General features: G+C 28.7%; 1 protein-coding gene and 1 long non-coding RNA gene across 2 annotated transcripts; one reads left to right on the top strand and one right to left on the bottom strand.

Annotated features, from left to right (window-relative positions):
- Positions 1-1,609: 1,609 nt before the first annotated feature.
- On the top strand, positions 1,610-21,203 carry LOC100169628 (solute carrier family 46 member 3). Its single transcript, XM_001942573.4, has 8 exons — positions 1,610-2,188; positions 14,781-15,482; positions 15,756-16,128; positions 17,533-17,634; positions 17,746-17,883; positions 19,024-19,107; positions 19,169-19,325; positions 19,870-21,203. The coding sequence occupies exons 2-8, from the start codon at positions 14,892-14,894 to the stop codon at positions 20,114-20,116; spliced, it is 1,692 nt and encodes a 563-aa protein (XP_001942608.1). The 5' UTR covers positions 1,610-2,188; positions 14,781-14,891; the 3' UTR covers positions 20,117-21,203.
- LOC107885142 lies at positions 19,248-23,229 on the bottom strand. Its single transcript, XR_001680353.2, has 3 exons — positions 22,362-23,229; positions 21,202-22,294; positions 19,248-19,358 (listed from the first exon to the last, which is right to left on the bottom strand). It is a non-coding gene; the product is annotated as an uncharacterized LOC107885142 (long non-coding RNA).
- Positions 23,230-24,091: the final 862 nt, after the last annotated feature.

Genomic DNA, 24,091 nt, shown 5'->3' with positions numbered 1-24,091 from the left:
TGTTCTAAAATGTTGAATAAACATGAAACCAATGAATTTTTATCATTTAGTTTTTGAATATAAAATTAAAAATGTATGTAATTGATCGAAAGAGTAAAAATTTGAAAAAAATATAAAAATAAAACATTGTCAAAAATTTTGTTTTGTAATGAATTAAAATTATAATATAAAACAACATTTCCAAGAACGTGATTAATTTTCAAGAAAATTAGTGTTTATTGTTAACAAATTATCTTATATACTTTGAACATATCAAAATATGTTTATCCTATTTACATATTAGACCTAATTTAAATTTACAAATAAAAACACTGTAATATGTATATAAAAAGATAAATAATAAAAATACGAATTAGTGAACTACAGCAATGATATCCATAATTTATTGTTAAATTTAAGTTGTAATTGTATATTTTAAATGACCAAAGTTTTTGATTAATATGAGAACAGTTCATAAAAATATGTGTTGAATCGAAATGTTGACAATATTATATAATAGGTTAAGTACATTTGAAATATTTTTGGATTGAATACGAGATAAGTATTGACAACATGATATAGGTAATAATATAATAATATTAATCGAAAGATGACCCACTTAAATACATGGATATATACGATTGAGAACTATTTATTTAATTTAATGTGTTCGATGTATTTTTTATTATTTTAAAAATATGTTTATCGAGCTTAACCTATACCGTGATTATCTTGCCGATTTGTGGATTTATATTTGAAAAAAATTATGTATATTTTAATTCAAATTCAAAAAAAATATAAATAAACACATTGCAGGGCTATGTTATGTTAATACTTTTTCAGTTCGGCGTTTACCAACACATACAATAATATAAAGGTATACGTGGTTTGAAGTATCACACCGATTTTATCCGAATATAATATTTTCTCATTTCATTTTTGCAAAATAAAAAAACCACGGGCACCTAACTATTATTATGATAATAATAACAATAACAGTAAAAATAATAATAATAATAAATAGGTACTATATTACGTATAACTGTATAAGTATTTTTTTTTCAAAATTACATTATTGTACTATTATATGACTTCGTCCTGCAGCACACAGTCTACTTACAAAGCAATCGTCATAAATCGTTGGTTTTTTTTTACCTTTTTTCACTCATATAATAATTATATGCAATTGAATTACATTTACAATATTACAATTACAATTAAATTATATTCGTAAAATTTACCCGTACACCTCCTACAATCACGGGTAATTGCGTCGTGGTCCTGCTATCGGCGTTTGCGAGCACGCAGAAATCACCGCCAAAGTTTGAACAGCCTGCGCCGACGAATCTGTCAAGTAATAGCGCATATAACCATAGCGTCGTATCGTTTGCAACCGTCGCGGTGCGGTAGTTGAAAATTCTGATTTCGTTCGTGAGCATTAAATATAATATTAATATTATTATTGTTATTATTATTATTATTATTATTATTATTATTATTATTATTATTATTATTATTATTATTATTCACTCGCCGCGCCGCCGCCCGTCGTTAGAAGCGAAATTAAAAAGCGCCGCCGCGTCGGAAGTGGGGAGGAAGCAGAGGGCAGCGAATAGGTATATTATGTTATACTGACGACAAATTAGCAGCCTTCGTAACTCGTGGATACTCGTCGATTGTTTCCATAGTAGTATAGCGCGTAACAGCAGCAACAAGTCGAACGTCGATCGGCCACCGTGGTACACACACGATACATATTATATTAACGCGTTCACGGTTTGATATTATTATACCGCGATGACCAATGATCGATGACAATATATTATTATATGTTTTTTTAATTTCGTATATCCCGTACGTGACCGTGGTATGAGCAACCGGGGATACTGAAAAGCTACCTTTTATACTAGCTCAATATTATACAATATTGTATACATTTCGAGAAGACGTCGTGCGACTAGGAATACAACATAACACTTAATATCGTTGTACACCGGTCACGATTAGTATAGTTACATACTAAGGGACATTTTCGTGACGACTCGACTGATTCAACTCGTGATTTAAAAATATATCGTTGTATACCCACTACAGCATTTGATTGGTGAAGACGATTTCGAACTATGTCATAAGTCGAATGACTTTTCCAAATTTCGGAATCCATTACTGCACCATGTACCCGGCAAATCGTCGTGATTTCGGACGAAAGGTAAGATAACTCTATATGTTTTAATATTATCACTGATATTATGTATAATTTATTAGGGGTGGTATATAATATGTTGTTTTTTTTTTGTCTTTGAAGGTTTTTTATTTTGGTTTTTAATTACATATTGCTGTGATGCTCGGACATTGCCAATAGGGATGTGAAAATCGTTAATTTCATTTTTGAATTAAATGTCCGTATAAAGACATTACAAAATTATATTTTTAAAGTTCACCTAAAATACGATCAACGATATTTTGTTTGGCTTTCACGTGCACAGACTTTTAATGCATGTACTTGTTGCAGACGGTACCTATGCTACTATATATATGATTGGTATACCGGCTTGCTACTGTTTGCTTTTTATATGTTTATTCACAATTCGAAATTACTGGCGTCAAAGAATTATGATTTGAAAAGTTGTTGATCTTGTTATGGTGACAATTGATTTTTAGTTTTCAAACTAAATTGTCTAAATTGAAATTGTAAATAATTATGCGTATTTTGATGTGAGTCTATTTAATTTTTCTGAAAAAGATTTGTATTCATATATTGTATAGGTACCTAGGCTCAATGTAAATATCTATAAATTTAGCTAATTTATAAGTGATATCTAATCTGTTATGTAGTTATGCTTATGTTATTTTTGTATTAACATTAATAAATTATTTTAACCTTGTATTAGGTGCGTATTCAATAGGGTTTAAAGATCGGAACTTAACTTCTTTTTATTATAAAGACCTCAAACAATTTAGTGCTTGTTGAGGTACAAGGATCTATACGAGGCCTTTTTATAAATTCACTGGTGTATGTACCAATATGTAACATAGGTATCTATTAAAGTATAAGCTCTTTATTAGTCATTATTTTATTAGGTATATACTAATATTTGTTACAACAACTATTAATACATAGTATAACATATGATTTATAAGGATGGTCGGGGTTTAAGTCACATTTTTAAGTGCATGCAAATAATTTGACCTAGTCTATTTTTTAGTTACAAAACTATATTATATTTACCAAATAATACATTTTCTTGTAAAACTCTTTTATTTTAATTACAATTATTATTTAAAACAAACAGTCCTATTTATAGGGACAACACATTTTTGAGTGGACTATTGCATAATTTTTTATTTTTAATATTTTTATCACTGTTATTCTTACCGATATATTATTATTTCAGTCGAATGTCATAACACGACATTGTTTCTGGGACATTCGCAGATTCAGTATAATAGAACAATAAAAGTTAATTATGTGGACCTCTAACGAAAATAATAAAAAAAAAATTTCCTCGTCTATTGTTTATATACACTGGATAATGTTATCATTTCTAAATATGCAGATGATGTTTATCAAAATTGTTCGTACCACCAAATTAACTAATGTAATACGTTTATAATCGATAGTTGTATGAATACAATAATATTTTTCTTCCTGTTTAAAACCACGATTAACTATTATAAGTGGGTGCCTAATGTAGACAGTTTCAGATTCCCAATTAAATATTTTATGTTTATCATTTTACTATTCATTAATTTTTTTTCATTATATAAATATTATAAAGCTTTTCTCATCATTGAAACACTAAATCAAGTAAAACAAAACATTGTTATCCAAAACCCATAAAACGGCCTAATGGTTAACACCGTATAGGCATACAATTTATCATCAAACAATGTTTTAGGTATTTAATACAATATTTATATTATTATATTTACTACCTATCTTCTATAACGACAAATTTTCCCAGCTTTGTAAAATTTTAATATATAAATTACTAATTAGAAACTAACACGATATATACTTATAGTGAGTTGTGTGCAATTGTTATATTATTATACTTTTTAAAGTTAAAATGTTGTGATTTTTTTTTTTATTCGATTTAAAATTATATTGTGTTTTATTTTATATCCGGTGAACGTACTTTTATCGCCATGTACCTTTATCACCATAATATTCAAAACTATCAATATTAATAATGGATCCTACGCATATTTCATTAATATTAAGCAGGTATCCATTTAATTTGGGCACAAGAAAAAATTTGATAAAGAATGTGTTGATAGCTGCAGATATCGTATTTTTATCAGTAGCTTATTTTAATACATTTATATACACCTACATAATATAGCTAGCTAGAAATTAAATGATACAGTTTCAATACAGAACAATTTAAAATTAAATACGTCGCAGAACGAGCAATCTCAACGTGGATGCAGTATAATACATAGGTTAGGTTAGGTTACATAATAATATTACTGTTATTATTATTTTATACTGCAAATAGGGGAACATTTTTCCCAGAGTTTTCGTCGAATGCCAATTTAAAGTTCGGAGTTTTCACTTTACTATTATTGTCAATCCAACTATTATACCTATATAGTATATATTATATGAGACGTACCTATGGTATTATTTAATATTTATTATCTGAGAATTCCGTTCATGTGATCCAGCTGGGCTGGCGCTTTAAACGTTTTCAATAAATAAAGTTGGCAAAATGTATACAGTAATAATAATATATTGCATTGACCTTAATGTATGTAAGTAGGTATAAAGGTAATAAAATTATAAAAAAAATGTACATAAACATTGAACAAATTCATTTCATAGACATATTTATTTGAATCATTTACATTGATATTTGATAAAGTACTTATCAAATCGATTAGCCACGTTATTTCCCTAAAAAGTGTAACGCGTAATAATTTATTTATTTCGAGCAACACTGGTTATAATTAATTTAATTTCAATTCGTTATCCAGCTTTATCTGCGATTTTTTTTTTAATCGAAAATATTTTATACCTCAAATTGAATAGAGTAACATTACATTTACATTGGTTTATTCGGTGTAATTTCTTGTTTTATATAAAGTTTAACTTAATGAATACATATTTTTTGTTAGGTAATTCATTAAAACAAATTGTATTAAATCACACGTTATGCATACCTTATTATAAGTTATACTCTCATATTTGTACATTTATTGTAGCTGATCCTTTTTAAGTTCTGACAGAGTGCGGCTTATTCAAGCATATTATTATCATTAATTTTTGTTTACGAAACAATAGCTAGATAATTTTATTACCACATATGAAAGTGTGATATATGATAATAATAATATAAACAATTTAGCCATTGATTCAAAAACATCTCGATTTATTATTATATGATGACGTCTGAAAAATATTATTTTTTTTAAATTTCAACTAATTAGACTTTTCATGTTATAAATATAAATTATTATAGTATCTTTATTTTTCTCATATATTAACATTAAAAATAATCTTGCAACTTGTTCAAACAGTATTTTAAAATAGCAATTCAATAATAAAGTATGAGTATAACAAAAATAATATTAAAATAAAATAATTGTCAACTGATTTCAATAAGTTGTTACATAAACACACAATATACAATTTTATTTTAAATTTGCTTTTATGTTTTGAACCTATACGTTACGTTTAAGACAGTTAATATACAGTCCCGCACAGGGTTTTTGTTATCCTGTTGTGTAATGTGAACGGATATAATGATTAAGACGAAGAAAATCAAGTGGGTCAGACGTTTCAATAATAAATTGACACAGTTTTAGTTTCTGAGCAGAGCGATGAATGTATTGGTTTTACAATGAAATGAGTTATTATTATTTTTGTTTGTGTTGGGTGACACTTTTTATAGTAGAAAAAATTCTTCAATCTTAAACTTTGAGAGTGGTTTTTGGTAGCACAATGGATCTAGTTGGTATCTACTTTGGGAAGTCAAAATTAAAAAATGCCCAGTATTTTGCAAAATAATCGAGAAAAACTAAGAAAAAAATTAAGGAAAACAGCGAAACCATTTTTCGACAAAATCTATTAAGTTTTTGGGTGTAAATCAAAAATGAATAACTTAATGTATAAACTTAAATTTGTCACCTAATATTTATACTGGAATCTTATAATTTCGTGACATTTTATAGATGCGTCGTTTCAAAATATTTTAGGTCTTTTTGTGCTGTTTATAGATATTTGAAAGTTTTTGTTATTGAGCCTTTTTGGTTTTAAAATGTAATCACGTTTTCTCATAAGTTTATTTTACTAGAAAATAAAAGTTTAACACAAAGCCACATCATTGTTGAGCGATTGAAGTTCCAGTTTAAGTTTATTTCGTCGTACTAAGTAATTATTAAACGTAGGGACTTGACACTTTTAACCACTACGTTTATTATTATTTACTATATACGATATGAAATTTTCAATATATTTAGATTAATTTTAAGCTATTTATACGATGAACAATTTTAAGCCGAGTATAGTAGTAGTAACGCGCATGTATTGAATACTATGCGTAGTTGTTAAGGGGATTCGATACCGTGATTTTCTGTTTTTGTCTAACACACATGTGACATAGGATTTTAGAATGGTTCTTTGCCAAACATACTAATTGATCTAATGAAGCGATAAGAATTCTAAAAACAGATTTGAATTTGTCGTCAAGTCTACTTGAAATCGACTTTCCCATATTTTTGATTTTTTGATTTTACTTCTCCAAAAGTTAAAATATGACAATTTTTAAATACTCTTTTTTAATATGAAATTTTTAAGAATTTGGGGGATAATATAAATTATGTGGGAAAGCCGATTTCAAGTAGACTTGACGACAAATTCAAATCTGTTTTCAGAATTTTTATCGCTTCAATAGACCAATTGGAATGTTTTGCAAAAAACATGTCTAAAATACTAAGTCACGCGCGTGTGTTAGACAAAAACAGAAAATCACAGTATCAAATCCCCTTAGTAGCTAATTATTTCAAATAATAAATAATAATTATTGTACCTATATTGTACCCATATGATTTGCTATTAGAAAAATTACTTATATCAACTATACATATTTAATAAAATGTACTTCCTTAGTTATATTGGATGGCAGTATGGCACTATTGATCTCCGCTCAGAATCGTTTTTTGTATATAATGATGTATCATAGAATTCATATTCAAACATTGCAATGACCAACTCGATAATGACACTCGACACCTACTATACGACATAGTGATTCAGGGTTTATTCTTTTTAATGCGATTTAAATAATTTACAGATATTGGTAAATAGGTATATAATAATGGTAAAGTGCAAGATTTGTATTCATAAATGGGTAAAAAGAACGGAAATGTGTTTATTAAACGTACAAAATGTGTACTCTGACGGTCGGGTTGTATATTTTTAATACTTTTAAGTAGGGAATTTCATGTCAACCGTAACATTTTCGTCATCGTTAGCAAAAGAGTTTGTTTAAACTAATAAGTTACAAGTTCCCTTATTTTCCTAGCACTGAAAAAGAACGTTTTACTGCATTTATCGCGTCCGAATTTTATGGACTGAAGACTGCAGTGATATGGAAGAAGTAGGTTTTTGCCAGTACCTAACAGAAATGTAACACGCGTTGAATGTTGATCTTAGAACTTTCGAATCGCAAGTCCTCGTGAGTCTATTTTTAGTGTAAATTCCGTCCAGAATGACCGATATTTGTATCAATGTTTATTTATTATGAGTACAGTAAACAGTAGCTAGGAATAAGAAAAAGGAATACTCATTATACGTCTAATTTATATTACTATGAAAGTTTGTTGAAATTGTAACCTAACCCATTAAAGAAACTCCTATTCTATAGGTAACAAACCGAAAATTCTTGATTATTTATCAGTATGATTTTTAATGATATGGTTTAGGGTTTATATATATATATATATATTATATTTGTTAACAGGGGTAATATAAGTTGTCACATAAATGTCAGTGTAAAATCAGTGAACTACCATGTACAAGAAAATAGGAAATACAATCGCGTATTTGTGACAAAAATTCAAAAATCAACTTTAACGACCGAAACATCGCGATTATGGACCACGTTACTAGTTACCGGCGTTGAGCGGTTGATGTCAAAGTTAATTTAATAAAGGGACCGAGTGTGGTTATTTATCAAGGTTGTTTAGCGCGTATAAAAAAAAAAATTAAAAATTATAACTCGTCTGTAATGACATCCTTTACACGACAAAATCTCCGCAAATTTACTTGGAATTGTTTCATATAAAATTATATATACGAGTGTTCTTTTTGAAGAAATGTTTTTATTTTCTTGATGTTATTGGGAAGATACTCCAACACCCTCGGTTTATCAATGAATTCAACAGATAACGAAAATGTTTGGCTACGTATTTGTAATTTTGATCATTACTTCATCTATAATTATTGCAACATTTTCCGATGTAGTATTTTCAAAAATAAACGGTTCGGAAATTGCATGAAACTATTTTAATTTGAAGACTAAATATAAATGACTATAAATTTCCAAATGTTCTAATACAACCTACCATTTAATAATAATAATAATACTTTATATTATTATAAAATGATACAGTAACTATTTTTCTATAATGTATTTGATACACATATATTTTTTTTTTCAATTTATATATAAAACATATCATGCGTTTTGTTAAAAATTATATTAAACATGTTAATAAGGTTTTAAGTAGGTAAGTAACAAAACTTAGGCCAAAAAAAAATTAAAAAATTGTACTAATCCATAGTTATTGTAAATAAATCTCTCGAGTTAATTATGAGTATTATTATCTGTGGAATAATATTGTTATAATGTTGTGATTTGTGACCACAAAAAATTGGTGAATAGGATTTGATTGGGGCCAAGGACAGAATATTGTTGTCATTGATGATGAAAATACCCAATGTTTCTAATCGATGAGTTTGATCAAAATTACACACATAATATTTATATATTTATATTTATTTGTACCTGTTATAATAAATTTGGAAAAATATGAAACAAAATGATGTGCTACTATAACATAATATGTATACACATGTTGTACCTATTCTGCTATGTACAGATGGACCAATTGTTTTTCATTGTCATTTAGATTCCAAATAAAATGTTTAGGAAGGAGGTAAGAACTCACATTATCTTAAAAACCATCCCCCCCCCCCCCCGTTTACAAGTTGCCAAAACTCTGCAGTACAAGCTGCAATTTGAACTCATAATTATTTGAAATATTATACAGCGGTATGGTGTATGAACGGTATTCATTATATGGGGGTGGGAGTAACCTACCACTTTTTCCTACTTAACTTTTTCAATATTTTCGTCGATGAAAACTACTTATAGATATACTGCAGAGTCGAGGTTACCGAGTTTAGCACAACGATGACCAATATGTAAAATATATAATATATCACCGAATGACTACTAATATCATCAAATGTGTGATGTGAAGGAACTCAACAGTAGGTTCGCGTGTTACGAATTTTGTTTTATACAAGGTCGATACCGAGATTTTCATGAAATTATGACTTGTGTGATTAATTGATATTTTATGAGCACATTATAACATAATATATGCAAAACAAAATAAAAATAAAATAGAGTTACGGTTCGAAGACAATAGTACAATAGAAACATGATGGAAATAACAGGGAGTGACTCTCAATAGAATAGATTTAAATCATCTTATTCTATATAGAATAAGATAGGTACATAAACTAGGTAGGTACAATGTGCATATTAAATTAATTTTGTTTAATATTAAAATCACATAAGTACGTTGTTTTAGGGTATATACGACATTAAATAATAATGTGAGTACCTATAACTCATCGTCACTTATCTTAACGAAATCGATATTTTTAGGAAAATTAATTTTAAAATTATCACCATTTGAAAATTTGAACATTTTCACAGGCCTCCACAAACGAGTCACAGAGTTATTTTCATGCACATTTCATGAAAATATAGACACTGATTATTTTTAAAAACTTAGATATTCAAATGAACAATTGAAAAGATAATACGAAATTATACTAATACCTAACTAATATTGTGTACCTACTTACTAACAATGGAATTTTATTTATTACAATACAGATGAAGCCCAATTGTTTATACACATTTACAAAACTATAAATGTGAAAAATATAATATAGATAAAATAGCTGTTATTTAATCAAATAAAGATGAAAAAGAAACGTTTTCATTGCGAAGTCGCATGCATCTATTGTGTGGAAAACTTATATTATTGGTAGAAATTGCAAAAAGCAAATTCATTCTGGTAGTATAACATGAGACGCGGACATTTAGGTGAGTAAGTAAGAAGTATAGTGTTGGTATTTCCTACCGACAATTATGCGCAAAAAAAAAAAAAATTGTATTAATCTATTTATCAATAAAGCGAGAGAAGACAATCCAAGCTACTGAAATACTGGGTCGTACTCCCATGAGCCCCATGGCTAATCACAAAATAAACAATACTTTATTATTGTAAAATTATTAATTTTATTTTTCATTGGTTTTGGTATATATATATATATATATTTAAGTATACCTACTGTAACATATTATGCAGTACTCTTATGATCGAGCGACTCGATTAAATAGTGTTACCATATGATAATCTTAATTAACGAGATGTGTAGATATTTTCTTGTTTTAAAACATAAATTTAGTTGTTCAGGTTTATATAATAATATATGATTCGCATATCGCATACAACATAGAACACTAATTGCCGGATCATCAAGCCTTGAACTAGTTGAACTATGTTATATTATTATTTACACAGTTGTAATAAAAAAAAGTTCACGTTGTTAGGTACCAGTCTATAGAATGTATAGATTATAAACAGTTATTTAAAAGTTAAAACAATATAGGTACTTGGTAAGAAGTCAGTTCAATAAAACGAGAAAAATTAATATTAATAAACGAGTAAGTAGGTAACGAGTTCTTTGGATAATAATATTCATTAAAAAGATATTTTTTATAATAAAATTAAAATATTTAGTCGTTTAAGGTCTAACATATTTTATTCCACTTGATGATAAATTGGTAACAAGAAGGTATTTACATAATGCATTACAAATGTACATTATAAAGTTATTGAAAATTAGTATAGGTACCTCCTACCATATAAAATATTATCAAAACTGTCTAGTATAATATAAATGATTTAAAAAACGTCTGGGCTCGCCATAATATATAAGATATTTTATTATAAAGGCGCAATTTCTGTGAAGGGATAATTATGTCAAACTTAACGTGTAGACCAATATAATACCAGCTGTAGTTGTATAATAAGTGGTTTCTATTAACAACAACAATATTGTGATGAAGGTGTATACCGATGATACTGCGAGCAGCATAACATTATAAGTTATAACATTATAAATGTTATTAAATGTACACTGTTACTAATATTACTTGTAGGTCAATGTGGTGGTTGCAATCTCCTCACGACTACTAACTACAACAAACACCGTATGCGCCTAATTACTTTTACTTATCGTACACGATAATAAGACTCGATATTTATTAATTGCTCCTAGGTATAGTAATATTATAATTATACTTTATTGTGGTAACAATGAACAAATACAATCCGCATAATATATCAATATAAGCAATGGGTATTTTTAGACTAATCGTGTTGTGCTTGGGCCTAATGGTGTTTGTACAATATGGTACTATAATAAGGTAGGCCTATATAGGCAACAATACGCGTATTTTTCCAAAATGTTTTGAAAGTATTTAATCAGTAAAAATCTACAAACGTATAATTACAAGGTTCTAGGAAAATTAGATTTATTTTACTTAGTTATAAACTTTAGCCTCTAATGTAGCTACTGTGTTACTGTAATGTGTATACAATGTAATACTATATTATGTATAATACAGTATATAAATCTCAAATTATTCAATCGATATAATAATCTGATAAAAGCGTATTTCCAACGTAGTTTTAATTTAACATAGTAATAGTTGTAATACCATACCGTTATTTTTTATATTTTGTTATATTAGTATGTATTACATCTATATTGTTGTTATGTGATTAACTATTGTTATCACTAGGATCATAAGAAAATTGTTTGAATAGAAGAATAATAGGTATATCCTAGGCACTTGCATTTGCATTTCGAGAGCTTACATAATATATATATAATATTTTAATATTTATAGGTATCACTTATTAATTAAATTATTACCTTAATAGTCTTATTATAATACTGAACGCACAAAGATTATATTTTATTTGACTTGTGTCTAGACATTCTACAAAATAAATTCTTACATTTCATTTTTAAAAAAAAATATTTGTTTAGATAAATGTACCTCATACCTATTTTTTTTTTTTATTGCTAATTTATGTTATACTAACTATAGTTAATAAAATTCAACAGAAAACCACTGTACATTAAAAAAATCCTTGGTAAAAAGAGAATATACAGTTAGTCAAACCATTCTAAAAGGGTTATAAGCTAAACAAAATAAAAAACTGGTGTCGTTCAAACATTTATGTATTTTTTACTTTACGTTCCTATACAATTTGATTTAAAAATAGGTACAACATTCAAATATTGAATACATTATGTTGTGGTAGGTACGGGTCTGGGCGTATGGCGTGGTTCAAAACTCAAGGTTAATATAATTTTTAATTAAATTTTTATTTTCAGTTCAGTGAATTATAGTTTAGTTACTTATAGTTGTATTAATTCGTCAAGTGCAAATCTTAAATTATGTTCGTTTAATTGTTTAAAACTAAAAGCTAATATAGATGTGCCTACTCTAATTATTGATAACAATTATAAAATATATAAATAGGTACTTTAAAATGTCCAACTATTAATGAATTACATTTATTCTGTGTCCCGCTTTTTGAAAGTGCAATATTTTATTTATTACATATTATATAATATGAACATTGAACATAACTCACTTATCAACACAGTGGCATTTCCGGCAGGGAGGGGGAGGTTGTAATCTCTACGAAATGTTTTTTTTTTAAATTAAAATTATCAATCTTCCAGGTAAACAATATAATATAGTGATAATAACTGATAGTGGCTTGAAAAAAAATAAAAATTTGAAGACGCTCCAATTACTATTATTTGTTGTCTCCGTTTTAAAATGCATGACTTCTCAAATTTGCGTTCAGTGGCTCACTTAATTTTTATTAGTCTCAAATAATTTTAAGAGAAATCTACCTATTGAAAAATTTCAAGGTAACAACATTATCTGTGGTCTCTTGGTGAATGTTTTTAATGTTTCATTTTAAAGCAATTTATGAACATTAAACAATATTTTTTACTATTTTACAAATCTATGACTCATTTTTTAGTAAAAATATTGAAAAATTCTTTAAGAGAAAGAGAGGAGAATTGAGTAAGCTTTAAATTTGAAAATTGATTGATTTAATCTAATATTAAAACAAACGAAACTAAACGTTAACTGCTAAACGTAAATTATCTATGTCACGAGCTTGTAAGACAGAAACAATAAACGCGAGTTGTAACGTCCTCTTGACGATAAAAAAGATTAACCAAGGATCAATTTAAAATTGTAACTATTTTGTTCAGTTACTATTACTTACTGTTAGTTACTTTATACTTTCTTAACAACCAGACAGTAGCGTCCTTATTCACCAAAGTATAATATTAGTTCTAGAGTCTAGAATGACGTGACTGATCATAATATATTGTGTTTAATTGTTTAATAATGACAACTAATAAACGGTATAGTTTTTTCAAATAAATATGGTTCGTATTAGGGGGTTATTTCAGAAAATAAATCCTAATTGCGCATCTGTACTTACAAATCGATCGTCGGATTATTGTTTCGTATTAATATGGCTAATTTCGTTATTGTGTAATGATATAGACGACAAACGTTTATGATATCACGGTCATTAATGGTCACCATGATTTATCCAGTTATGTCTCTACGTGCTTTTAAGTATACGTTATTACAAATAAAAAAAAAAATACAACTTAAGACGTTTACGTGATCGGAGATATAAAAATAGACGGAGAGAGTGTAATGAAGAGTGAAAGAGATGAAGAGAGAAAAAAATGATCATTATTATATACAAGATAGTTTGTCACTTTAATGGTGTTACACAAAGTGTGTCATAAGGTCATTGTTTAATGTTTATAAGTTACTGCTGTGGACCATTGACCCGCCCGATTATAATTAAGTATCACCACAAACCTATCACATCGGTTCATAACAATTTGTTGTTGTATTTTCCCTATCGTTTTTATTATTGTCTTTAAACCTCAAATAATTATGTTGACTATGATATTTTTGTGGTGTTTTTAATCTCAATGCCGTTACAATAGTTCTTCCTTATAGTACTTTATAATTACCTACTCGGCAAAGAATTTTCTCTTAGGCATTATGGTCTTGACACAAAAACGCTTAAAAATTAACTACATGAAGAAAAAGGTTGATTGATCTGAAGTTAGTCTTTGTAAACGTTCTATTATTTTCATAAAGTTCAGCTTTCTAAATATGAATAACTTTAAACATATTTAAATATGACATTGTTGGTAAATATCCCCTGCATAATATTCATAGATTTTTTTTATCTAACTAAGTAGCATCTGGTATATATGTTTTATTTTTAAACGTGATTTTATTTTATTTTGAAAATAAATGTAGGTAAAATGTGAATCTACAACAATTGTTTTAACGATGTGTGATGACTAATGGGTAGTTAGCAACTGTTTCAACTTAAATTATGTTTGGTTTTAGATATTCGGACGACATGTTTGAATCAGAATCCAAGTGTACTTTTCTGTCGGACATATTCGATTTAACCCATAGCCACGTTTGATCACTGTCCCAGACAACCCCGAAAACACAATGACCTACGATACTAGCGGGGTAAAACGCGAGAAGTCGTCGCCACCAGAAGACAACCACGAATCATGGCAGGCCATGAGCATCATGTCAAAAGCCAAATTCATGCTGAAACATTGCACGGTGGAGCCGATGTTGGGATGCTATATAGTGTCCAGCGTGCTGGCGTCGCTCGCCACACAGAATCTGAACTTGCAGAAGGCGTGCCGGGTGAACCTCCAGCTGGACAACTCCACATGCTCGGCGCTGGAGAGTCGGACGATGAATAACTACACGAAGGAGGATGAGGTGGTGGTGCAAGAACTGGTAGCTGACATGATAATATGGAAGACGATCGTGCAGAGCAGTATACCGTCGGTTCTAATAATATTCATCGGGTCGTGGAGCGACCGGAACCACAAGCGCAAGCCATGCATGCTGATACCAATCATCGGTGAATTCCTCACCAGCATCGGCCTGTTGGTCTGTACTTACTATTTTTACGATCTCCCGATGGAGGTGGCAGGGCTCGTGGAGTCCGTACCGCCAGCTATGACTGGCGGATGGATGACCATGTTCATGGCCGTGTTCAGCTACGTTGGAGACGTGACTACGGTTAGTATAAAAAAACAAGTGCCTATACATCATACTTTCAAGCTATAATCCAAACTATCACAGTCTTGTCAACAATGTAATTTTCCTGCTAAGTTCTATTTGTGATATGGGTACTGTCATGATAATATAAGACGTCAATCGCGTGGAGTTAATTATAATCCGCGTTTATTTACTCGTTTCTATAAGAAAGCGCGTACAAAATATGTTTCTACTGCAGAGATCCGCATTTGAAATGGCAACAATTTTTTTAATTCGTTCGTTTTGATTTTTCAGGTGAAAATGCGAACGTTGAGAATCGGTATAGTGAACGTTTTCTGTTCCGTGGGTGTGCCCATCGGTACCGCGTTATCTGGTGTACTGTTCCGAGAACTCGGATTTTATGGCGTATACATCATAGCCACAGTATTATACATATTTGCTTTTGTATATGGCATGGTTTTCATCAAGGAGACGAAACCAGAGATAAGTATTGAGAGTAAAGAGCCACCGAGGGACACGTCCTGTGTGGATTTCCTCAAGGACTTTTTCAGTCTGAGCCATATTAAAGAAGCCGTCCGCGTGACATTTAAAGAAGGACAGTACAACCGAAGACTAAGAATTATTGCTTTGATGGTTGTCGTCATCGTCGTAATGGGCCCTTTGCATGGTTAGTAAATCCAAATAAAAAATTGATATGCTTGAAGTATTATTATAATTTTTTTTTATATTGAGCGAACAATTTATTTTCATTTTTTACTCGTTAAATCGACCTTGAAATTTGTAAAGCTGACGGCTTGATAATAGATTGTTTTATTAGGTTGATTTGATAGGCATAAAAATTACGTTTATATACTATGCCGGATATAAATTGTGTAAAACATAACCTATACGCGAAATCTACCGCTCCTATATGAAATACAAATGAAATGCATATCTAATCAACGCTACCGTCTATGATTCATATAACAGTTACGTGTTTTTTTAATACAAATGTATGTTTCCCTCTCGGATAAACCCTATAATACATAATAAATTGTATTACAGTACAGAGTTTTATTTAAATTAAAAAACTACTTATCCATATAGTTCTTATGTGATCCCGACATTTTGTAGTTTTACTCAAGAGTAATATAATCTAGTAATACAGTAGGTATAACTAATGTTATACAAATTTTCGATTTATTTCATTAAACCTTATTTTACTTTCCCATTGTATCTACCTACTTATAGTAGTTATAAATATTAATCTAATGAAATTATTTGGAGGTTATTTTATAAGTCAAATGTATACAGTTATGAAAATATTATAGCTTCTATATACACCATCATTATGGTTGTTTTTAAAATAGAAAAATTCCCGCTAGATGAGAAAGTAAGAAAAACAATGGCAAAGAAAAATTCAAATTTTAACAACATAATTGTTTTAATCACTATGTCCTTCGACTCCGAACAAAGCTTTTTAATTTTTTGAAAACATATAACTTACAATTAAAATACTCATCGCTGTCTGTCAATAAACAAATAGTTTTAAATAACTATTACTTATTATGAATTATGTTTTATAATGTCAATAACATAGAAAAACATTTTTCTCTATTCGAGTAGGTAAATGTAATTTAATTAGAATTAAATTACGCTTAATTTATATTAATTATACTTATTATTTATATAAATAATACAACTGTATAAGTTATAACTCAGTTTCTCAGTTGCATTAATATTTATTCTGTATTCAGATAAGAGCCAAGTATAATCTTGGATAATACGGCAGACGTTGACCATGGACTATAAATTCTAAGATATCATGTAAAAAAAAAATATTTCTTTAAAATGTATTCGCATAAAAAATGAAACTCTTCATAGTTTATTCAAATATTAATTCATCTTGTTACTATTAACTTATTGAACCCCGCAAAGTTTTAGACATTATGAAATATTATGGGTGTTGTATATTGTATATTATTTGTAATTAGATAAATTTATATTATATCGTACAAAGAGTACATATAGGTAGGTATTTGGTTTATGATTCAACAGTTCAGCGTATAAATTATAACATAATATTTTACAGGTGAAATGTCTGTGATGTATCTGTTTACACGTGTAAGATTCAATTGGGACGAAGTGAACTACAGTATGTTTTCCACGTATTCAATGATTACTAATCTTGTAGGTTCGTCAAAATGTATACACCAATAATTATATTTTTAAGTTTTTTAATATTTTTATTTCTTACGCTAGTAAAAATATATTCGTGTATTGTTTTAATTTTTTATCAAAACAGGTACAATGTTTTCGGTTGGAGTGTTCAGTCACATGCTGCAAATCGACGACGCCTTAATTGGAGTAATATCATGCATGAGCAAAATATTGGCCGGATTCGTTTACGCGTTTGCCACAACGGATTTCGTATTTTATTTGGGTTGGTTATATTTCAATAAAAAATGTAATAAAAATGGAAGTAGGTAGATACTAATTATTTACCACTGGCTGAAAAATAACTTAATGCTACGATGAAACTATACTATTATATGATTCTGAAAATCGAATATTATAATATTATTATGTGTAGGTACATGTAAAAAATAATTTGTATAACAATTATTTACAACCCATACACATTTTGTAATGTAAAAATCAAACAAATAGTATCTATTATAATAATAATTGTCCTATAATTTTCATAATAATTTGCCAGTCGTACAATCTCGTAGCTCTAAAATTAGATTTTATGGTAAGAACTAAGAAAACCATTAGAAATAGTATAATATTATATAGATAAGAATGCTTAATTCGACTCGATAAATATTAAGTGAGTTGTATTCATCAAAATAAAGAGTGCAGGTATGTTAAATTTCATTTTTGGTTTTTATAAAAAAATAACTTTCAGAACTCGTTCAAAATTATCTATTAAGAGTACGTTACACGTCCAAACCAGCATTTTGTTGTCTCTGACTAACAAGTGCGTAACATAGTAAATTTACATTAAGCAAACCACGTTTAGCTTCGTTAGTTTCAAAATTAGTGTAAATTGACTTATTGTCAAACTTAAAGGTAAGAATATTATCTGTATTTTAAATTTGTACGTCGGTATTTTACGGTATTTTAATTTTTAGATTGCAATATTCATCATACTCACAACTCATAAGTCATAACTCTCCTAAAAATATAAAATAGGTATCGTAAAAAACCTACTCACTTACACAAAACTGTTGTTACCTTTTTAAGTTTGATTACTGGTCAATTCACTGTAATATCAAAACTAACGATGCTAAACGTGAGCTTCTGAGCGTAAATTTGCCGTATCATGCACTTGCAACTTGCAAGACGGACACAATCAATCATCTTAAGAATAGTTAAGTTAATTGTAATTGATTCGTATTATATTGCATGCTTCCGAGAAATAAAAACTTTTTATGAGAATAATACAATAATAACTTTATTATCAGTTATTTGCCATAATATTTTATACTTATACAAGTGTCAAAACAAAACGTTTCTTAATCATTTGTTAAAATAGAACAAATGTAACCCGTGATAACAAAAAATATTATTTTTACAGCACCACTTGTTGATATTGTAAACGGCACATCATTTATCGCCATGAGATCGATTATTTCCAAGCTCGTACCGCCAGATGAACTAGGTATGCAATGGTTGTTTTAAAATCGAATTTTTTGTATCTAATCGAACAAATATACTTTCAGGAAAAGTGAACTCGCTGTTTGGCGTATGTGAAGCTCTGGTGCCCCTTATTTATGGACCAATGTACAGCGCTGTATACAAGGCCACGCTGAAGACGGTTCCTGGAGCGTTTTTCTTACTCGGTGGCGCATTAACTGCTCCTGCAGCTCTCATATTTCTGTGAGTATAATTGATGTCCTACATCGTGTTTATCTATAAAATATGTTTTTTAAAAAACAAATACTTAATTAATATTTATTATAAGTTTCAACAGTAAGTTAGTTTAAATTGTTTTTGTTAATATAAATGTTATGTTTGTAACTCTTTGGTGTACGCTCAGGCCCCGGGTCCTATACGTGAGTAATTATAAATGCCAACAAGGTCAATATTGTAATGTTCAAACAGGAATAAGAACAGGATTGGTTTTTTCCATTGTCGAGGGGGGAGGGAGGCACAACCAAGTATCGGCATGTGGTCATGTGGGTCCTACAGTGACCTACTCGATGTACCTATCAATGACGAGGTATAAAATCGACAACAGAGCAACCTTACCGGTTTTATAAAAAAATATGAATTTAATAATAATTAATTTTGGGTTTCAATATGGGCTTTGATACACTTATAGCTAATAATATGATTTGATTAGAAAATGTCAACCTAACTGTTAGAAAATTCGGATATTAACTGTATTACCCTGTAATAATATATTTACCCTGTATAATAGGTGGATGTACAATGAACATAAAAAGGAACGGAGAGAAAAAGAAGCAGAGATCAGAGACGAAGAAAAGAAATCTGAGGCGTTGAAGAAAAAAAATAGTTTGGACTTCAGGATATCCTCGCACGACTTCGACTTGAAAACTATATTAGATAGGCGGACACAGACTCACAGAGGTTCGGGACAATTTTCAAGTCTAGGATTGGACAACATAGCATTCCAGATGGAAGAAGGAACTACCAAAGGCAAATAATCTTGACGATTAACGATATATGATTGAGTATTTTTTTTATTCCTAATGTCATGAAGTCACGACTTCGTTCATTCGTTCGTGTGTAATATGTGTACATAAGTTAAGACGTCCGTGAAAATTAACTGTACAATAACTCTGTTTCAAAATCAGTAACTTAATGTCCATATTATGATTTTTAATTCTCGCCTATAAGTTGGTATCGTCATGGTAGAAAACAAAATATCTTCGTATATACGTTTAATTTTTGCCCGTGTCTGGAAAATTCAGCGTTAGGTTGTGGTACAATTTCATTTGAAAATATGACCATTGTTTTCCTAGATGTGAATTAGTGTATTATACTTGTAGTCATAAATAAAGTCACCTGCAGGCGTCTAAATGACGACCCCACTGACCCAAATCAAAATGTTGTAGAATATAATAATATATATACTGTTAATAATTATTTAGTCAGGCGAGTTATATAATGTTATACACTTGTACTATTTATAGTATATTGTCTTATAGGCATAAAATACAGCTTTCCTAATTTTTCCTGACTGACTTAATATCTAAATTTTAAGTTACCCGTCTTTGTACATGTAAATATACATAAATATATAAATATTCACGCATATACATAATTTTACATTAGAGTTATGTTTCATAATGTATTTTCACCTCGAGGTATTAAAAATAATTGAACTATATTGGTTCGGTTAAACAACATAGATTTAAGACAATTAATATAGTTTTGACCTTATTATTTTTTTTTTGTTAATATTAATTATTATGAATAGAAACATAAATTTATATTAATAATTTATTGTATTCTGAGTTTTCTTAATACCATATTTCAAAAACGAAAAGACCAGTAACCAATACGGACTCTCCGAAGTACGAATGTTATATTAGTAGGTGGTTTAATAGTTTAGTAACAACTCTTTACTGTAACTTATAAGTTTATTTAGTATAAAATACATAGAAAAAAATTACAGCTATAGAATAGTAATTTGAAAATTGTATAGATGAGTATATTATTAGTAAATTACCAGAAATACTAAAATTTAATTTTGTTTAATAAGATATATACGTGATAATAAACAAACTTGTTGATATTAAATTGAAATCGTAGATGATTTAAAAACTCTCTATTGATTTTGTAAACGTTGGGAGGTGTAATATCCATCGGGCACCATGGGCCATCACTTCACTTATAAATCTTCCACTCGTACCTGCGAACCTGCAATACCTCCAAGAAATTAGTCACCATATTTTGTACTATACATAGATACCTATTTAACGAAAAAAACGTGTTATGTATTATAACGTTTTTATTTCTGCGATTGAGTAATTCAATTTTAAACAATAATTTACCTGTAAACATTTGTTAGTTTTTAAGATTTTCATTAAATTATATTATACATTTGTTGTTTTGAATTATCTACCTGAAAAATAAAAATTATGTATGAAGGCTCTCCTTTACTCACTATACAAATATATTTATATTCAATAAAACAATATTGTGCTATGCTTACACGGGATAACTTGTAAATTACTTTATAAATTCATTTAAATGTTTGAAAAATATAAATCCTTTTAATTGCCTATTTAAAACTCATCAAAAAAAATAAAATTGGTGCTTGATCATTGTTTTTTTTTTTATTTATTATACATTTATATATATATGCATTTTAATATGTGTAATATTTGAACAATTGTCTGTACTTCATCTCCTTAGACGATAGTTATATAACTGTACACTTGTAATATGAATTATTAATACTGAATACATTAAACTTTTTTTATACATTTCTCGTAGCTATTTATTATTATTAATTACTAAAGGTATATTTTTAATTAATATCAATACTATCCCATAATATAGTTGACTTTTATAGTTTTATGTCTGACGTTTTAACAGTTATAAAATCCATGTTTATAGATTTAAAATAATTATAATTTTGATGTCATGACCTCTTATTTTTTTTTATCGTCGAATCAGTCAGTGGGTAAAACGGAGGTATTTAATTTAAATTACAGAATTCTACTGTCTATGGTCAAACTTAAACGTAGGTAAGTACGCTTTTCATAGAAGCTCGTGAATACGACGTAGGTAATACTTACATATAATGTGGGACGTATTATAAAATATATTATAATATTATAACACAGCTATGGGTTTTATCGTGACGTGGCAAACTGTAAAAAAAATATGTATTGATATCATATATATATATTATTAGATAATATTTTAGCAAGTGCGCACCTATCTGAGTATCGTACGTGGTACGCGTTTAAACGTCTGGCAAGGGCAATACGTTTCTTACGGGACGATGACTAGCCAGAAAAAGTACCTTCGTCGTTTTATTCATACATATTGTATGTAATTACCACAGCGTACGTTTCCGGATCGAACATCGTTAAACATTCGTCTGTCAGATCAACGTGAACCTCGTCACACCTTTATATAGATATTCGATACTTACTCGGTTTTGCAGATGAGTAAAATTCGCAGTTAATACTTATCTGTACAACAAATGCGTTTCGAACCATTACACCGATGTTCCGATGAAGAAGATAATTGAAAAATGTCGACGATGTCCAGTAAAGTAAAAATTCTGCTCAGACTATTATATTATTGTTTTTATCTCGTGGAAACCGAAACATACGTCATAATAATGTTATATAAGTAGCGACCAACACAGTACTTATATAGCTGTTAAATACAATTACATGATACGGAGAGTGGAGACAGCTGGGTAAGTAATTACATCTATGTATAATAATACTCGTATTATTTTAGAATTAAACAATTAAGTTGATCTCCGTAATCGGCAAATTACCCCCTCCGACGAATGATAATGTTAAACTTATATTATAACGACAAATTAAGACATCCTACATTTTTAATTTTTACCGGGAACAATATTCACCCACGGCTGGCCGATATTAATAAGCGTTCAGCGAAACCAATTGGATATAATATATATAGTGTTGTCAACTTTTTTATAATTGACCTATTATCAAACTTAAAGGTAAAAATAAGTGAATGTCACTCTGATGTTCAGTAAGTTACAAGTGGGTTACTGTTATGGTTGGTGTTAAATTTGAAATTAATGATGTAATATAAATGTACCTACCTAAACGAAAAACGATTCTGAGCGGAAACGGTTTGTCAGCTAAGGATATATTTTTATGTTATTAAATATTTTATATTATTATTACTAATAATACGGTAACCGGTAAGTTGAATTAATATTATTTGTGTATGATAATATACTATAGGTTGAGGTTTAAAGTACGCATGAAAAATATTTTTAAAATATAAAACAAAAATAAAATCGTTTTTTGTCCAAATTTGAACATAAAAAAACTATAAAAAAAAACTGTGTTTTATATTTTTATATTTTTTGGTTACAGAATAACCACTTACGTGGAAACTTGTTTTAAATTTGCAATCCTTAGCCATAACAGTCAAACATAATATACATTTTTAACTTCAAAATTATTTTTAGATTTTCAATTTGATAAATTTTGTCAAAATTCGAACTTTAAATACTTATAAAAAAAAATTGTGAATTTGTATTTTAATATTTTTTAACTATCATTCAAACAATATATTAGAACCCATGTATTACATTTTCAAGCTTTTTGTCCCAACAAATAAAAAACTATAAAATTGGACTGTAACTGTCCGTAAACAGCTCAAAACAAGCCAAAATATTTTGAAAGTTGTATGATGTATAGACAATGATAATTTAAACAACAAGTGAAAATCTGATGTATATATATATATATATATATATGTATATCATTTTTTTTAGAGTTACATCAAAAACCAAAATCGATTTTGTCAAAAACCAATTTTGGGTAAAAATTCCCGTTTTTCATTAATTTTTCTTTTGTTTTTGCCCGGCGCTTTTGAAAACTACTGGGAAATTTAAATTTTGACCTCCCCAATGCACCAAACGATATTCACTTTCTGATCGAACAAGA

The sequence above is a fragment of the Acyrthosiphon pisum genome, chromosome A1, assembly GCF_005508785.2.
Source record: "Acyrthosiphon pisum isolate AL4f chromosome A1, pea_aphid_22Mar2018_4r6ur, whole genome shotgun sequence".
NCBI classification, from domain to species: Eukaryota; Metazoa; Arthropoda; class Insecta; order Hemiptera; family Aphididae; genus Acyrthosiphon; species Acyrthosiphon pisum.
Note: the sequence above shows the minus strand (reverse complement) of the source record. Positions and strands in the feature narration are given on the sequence as shown.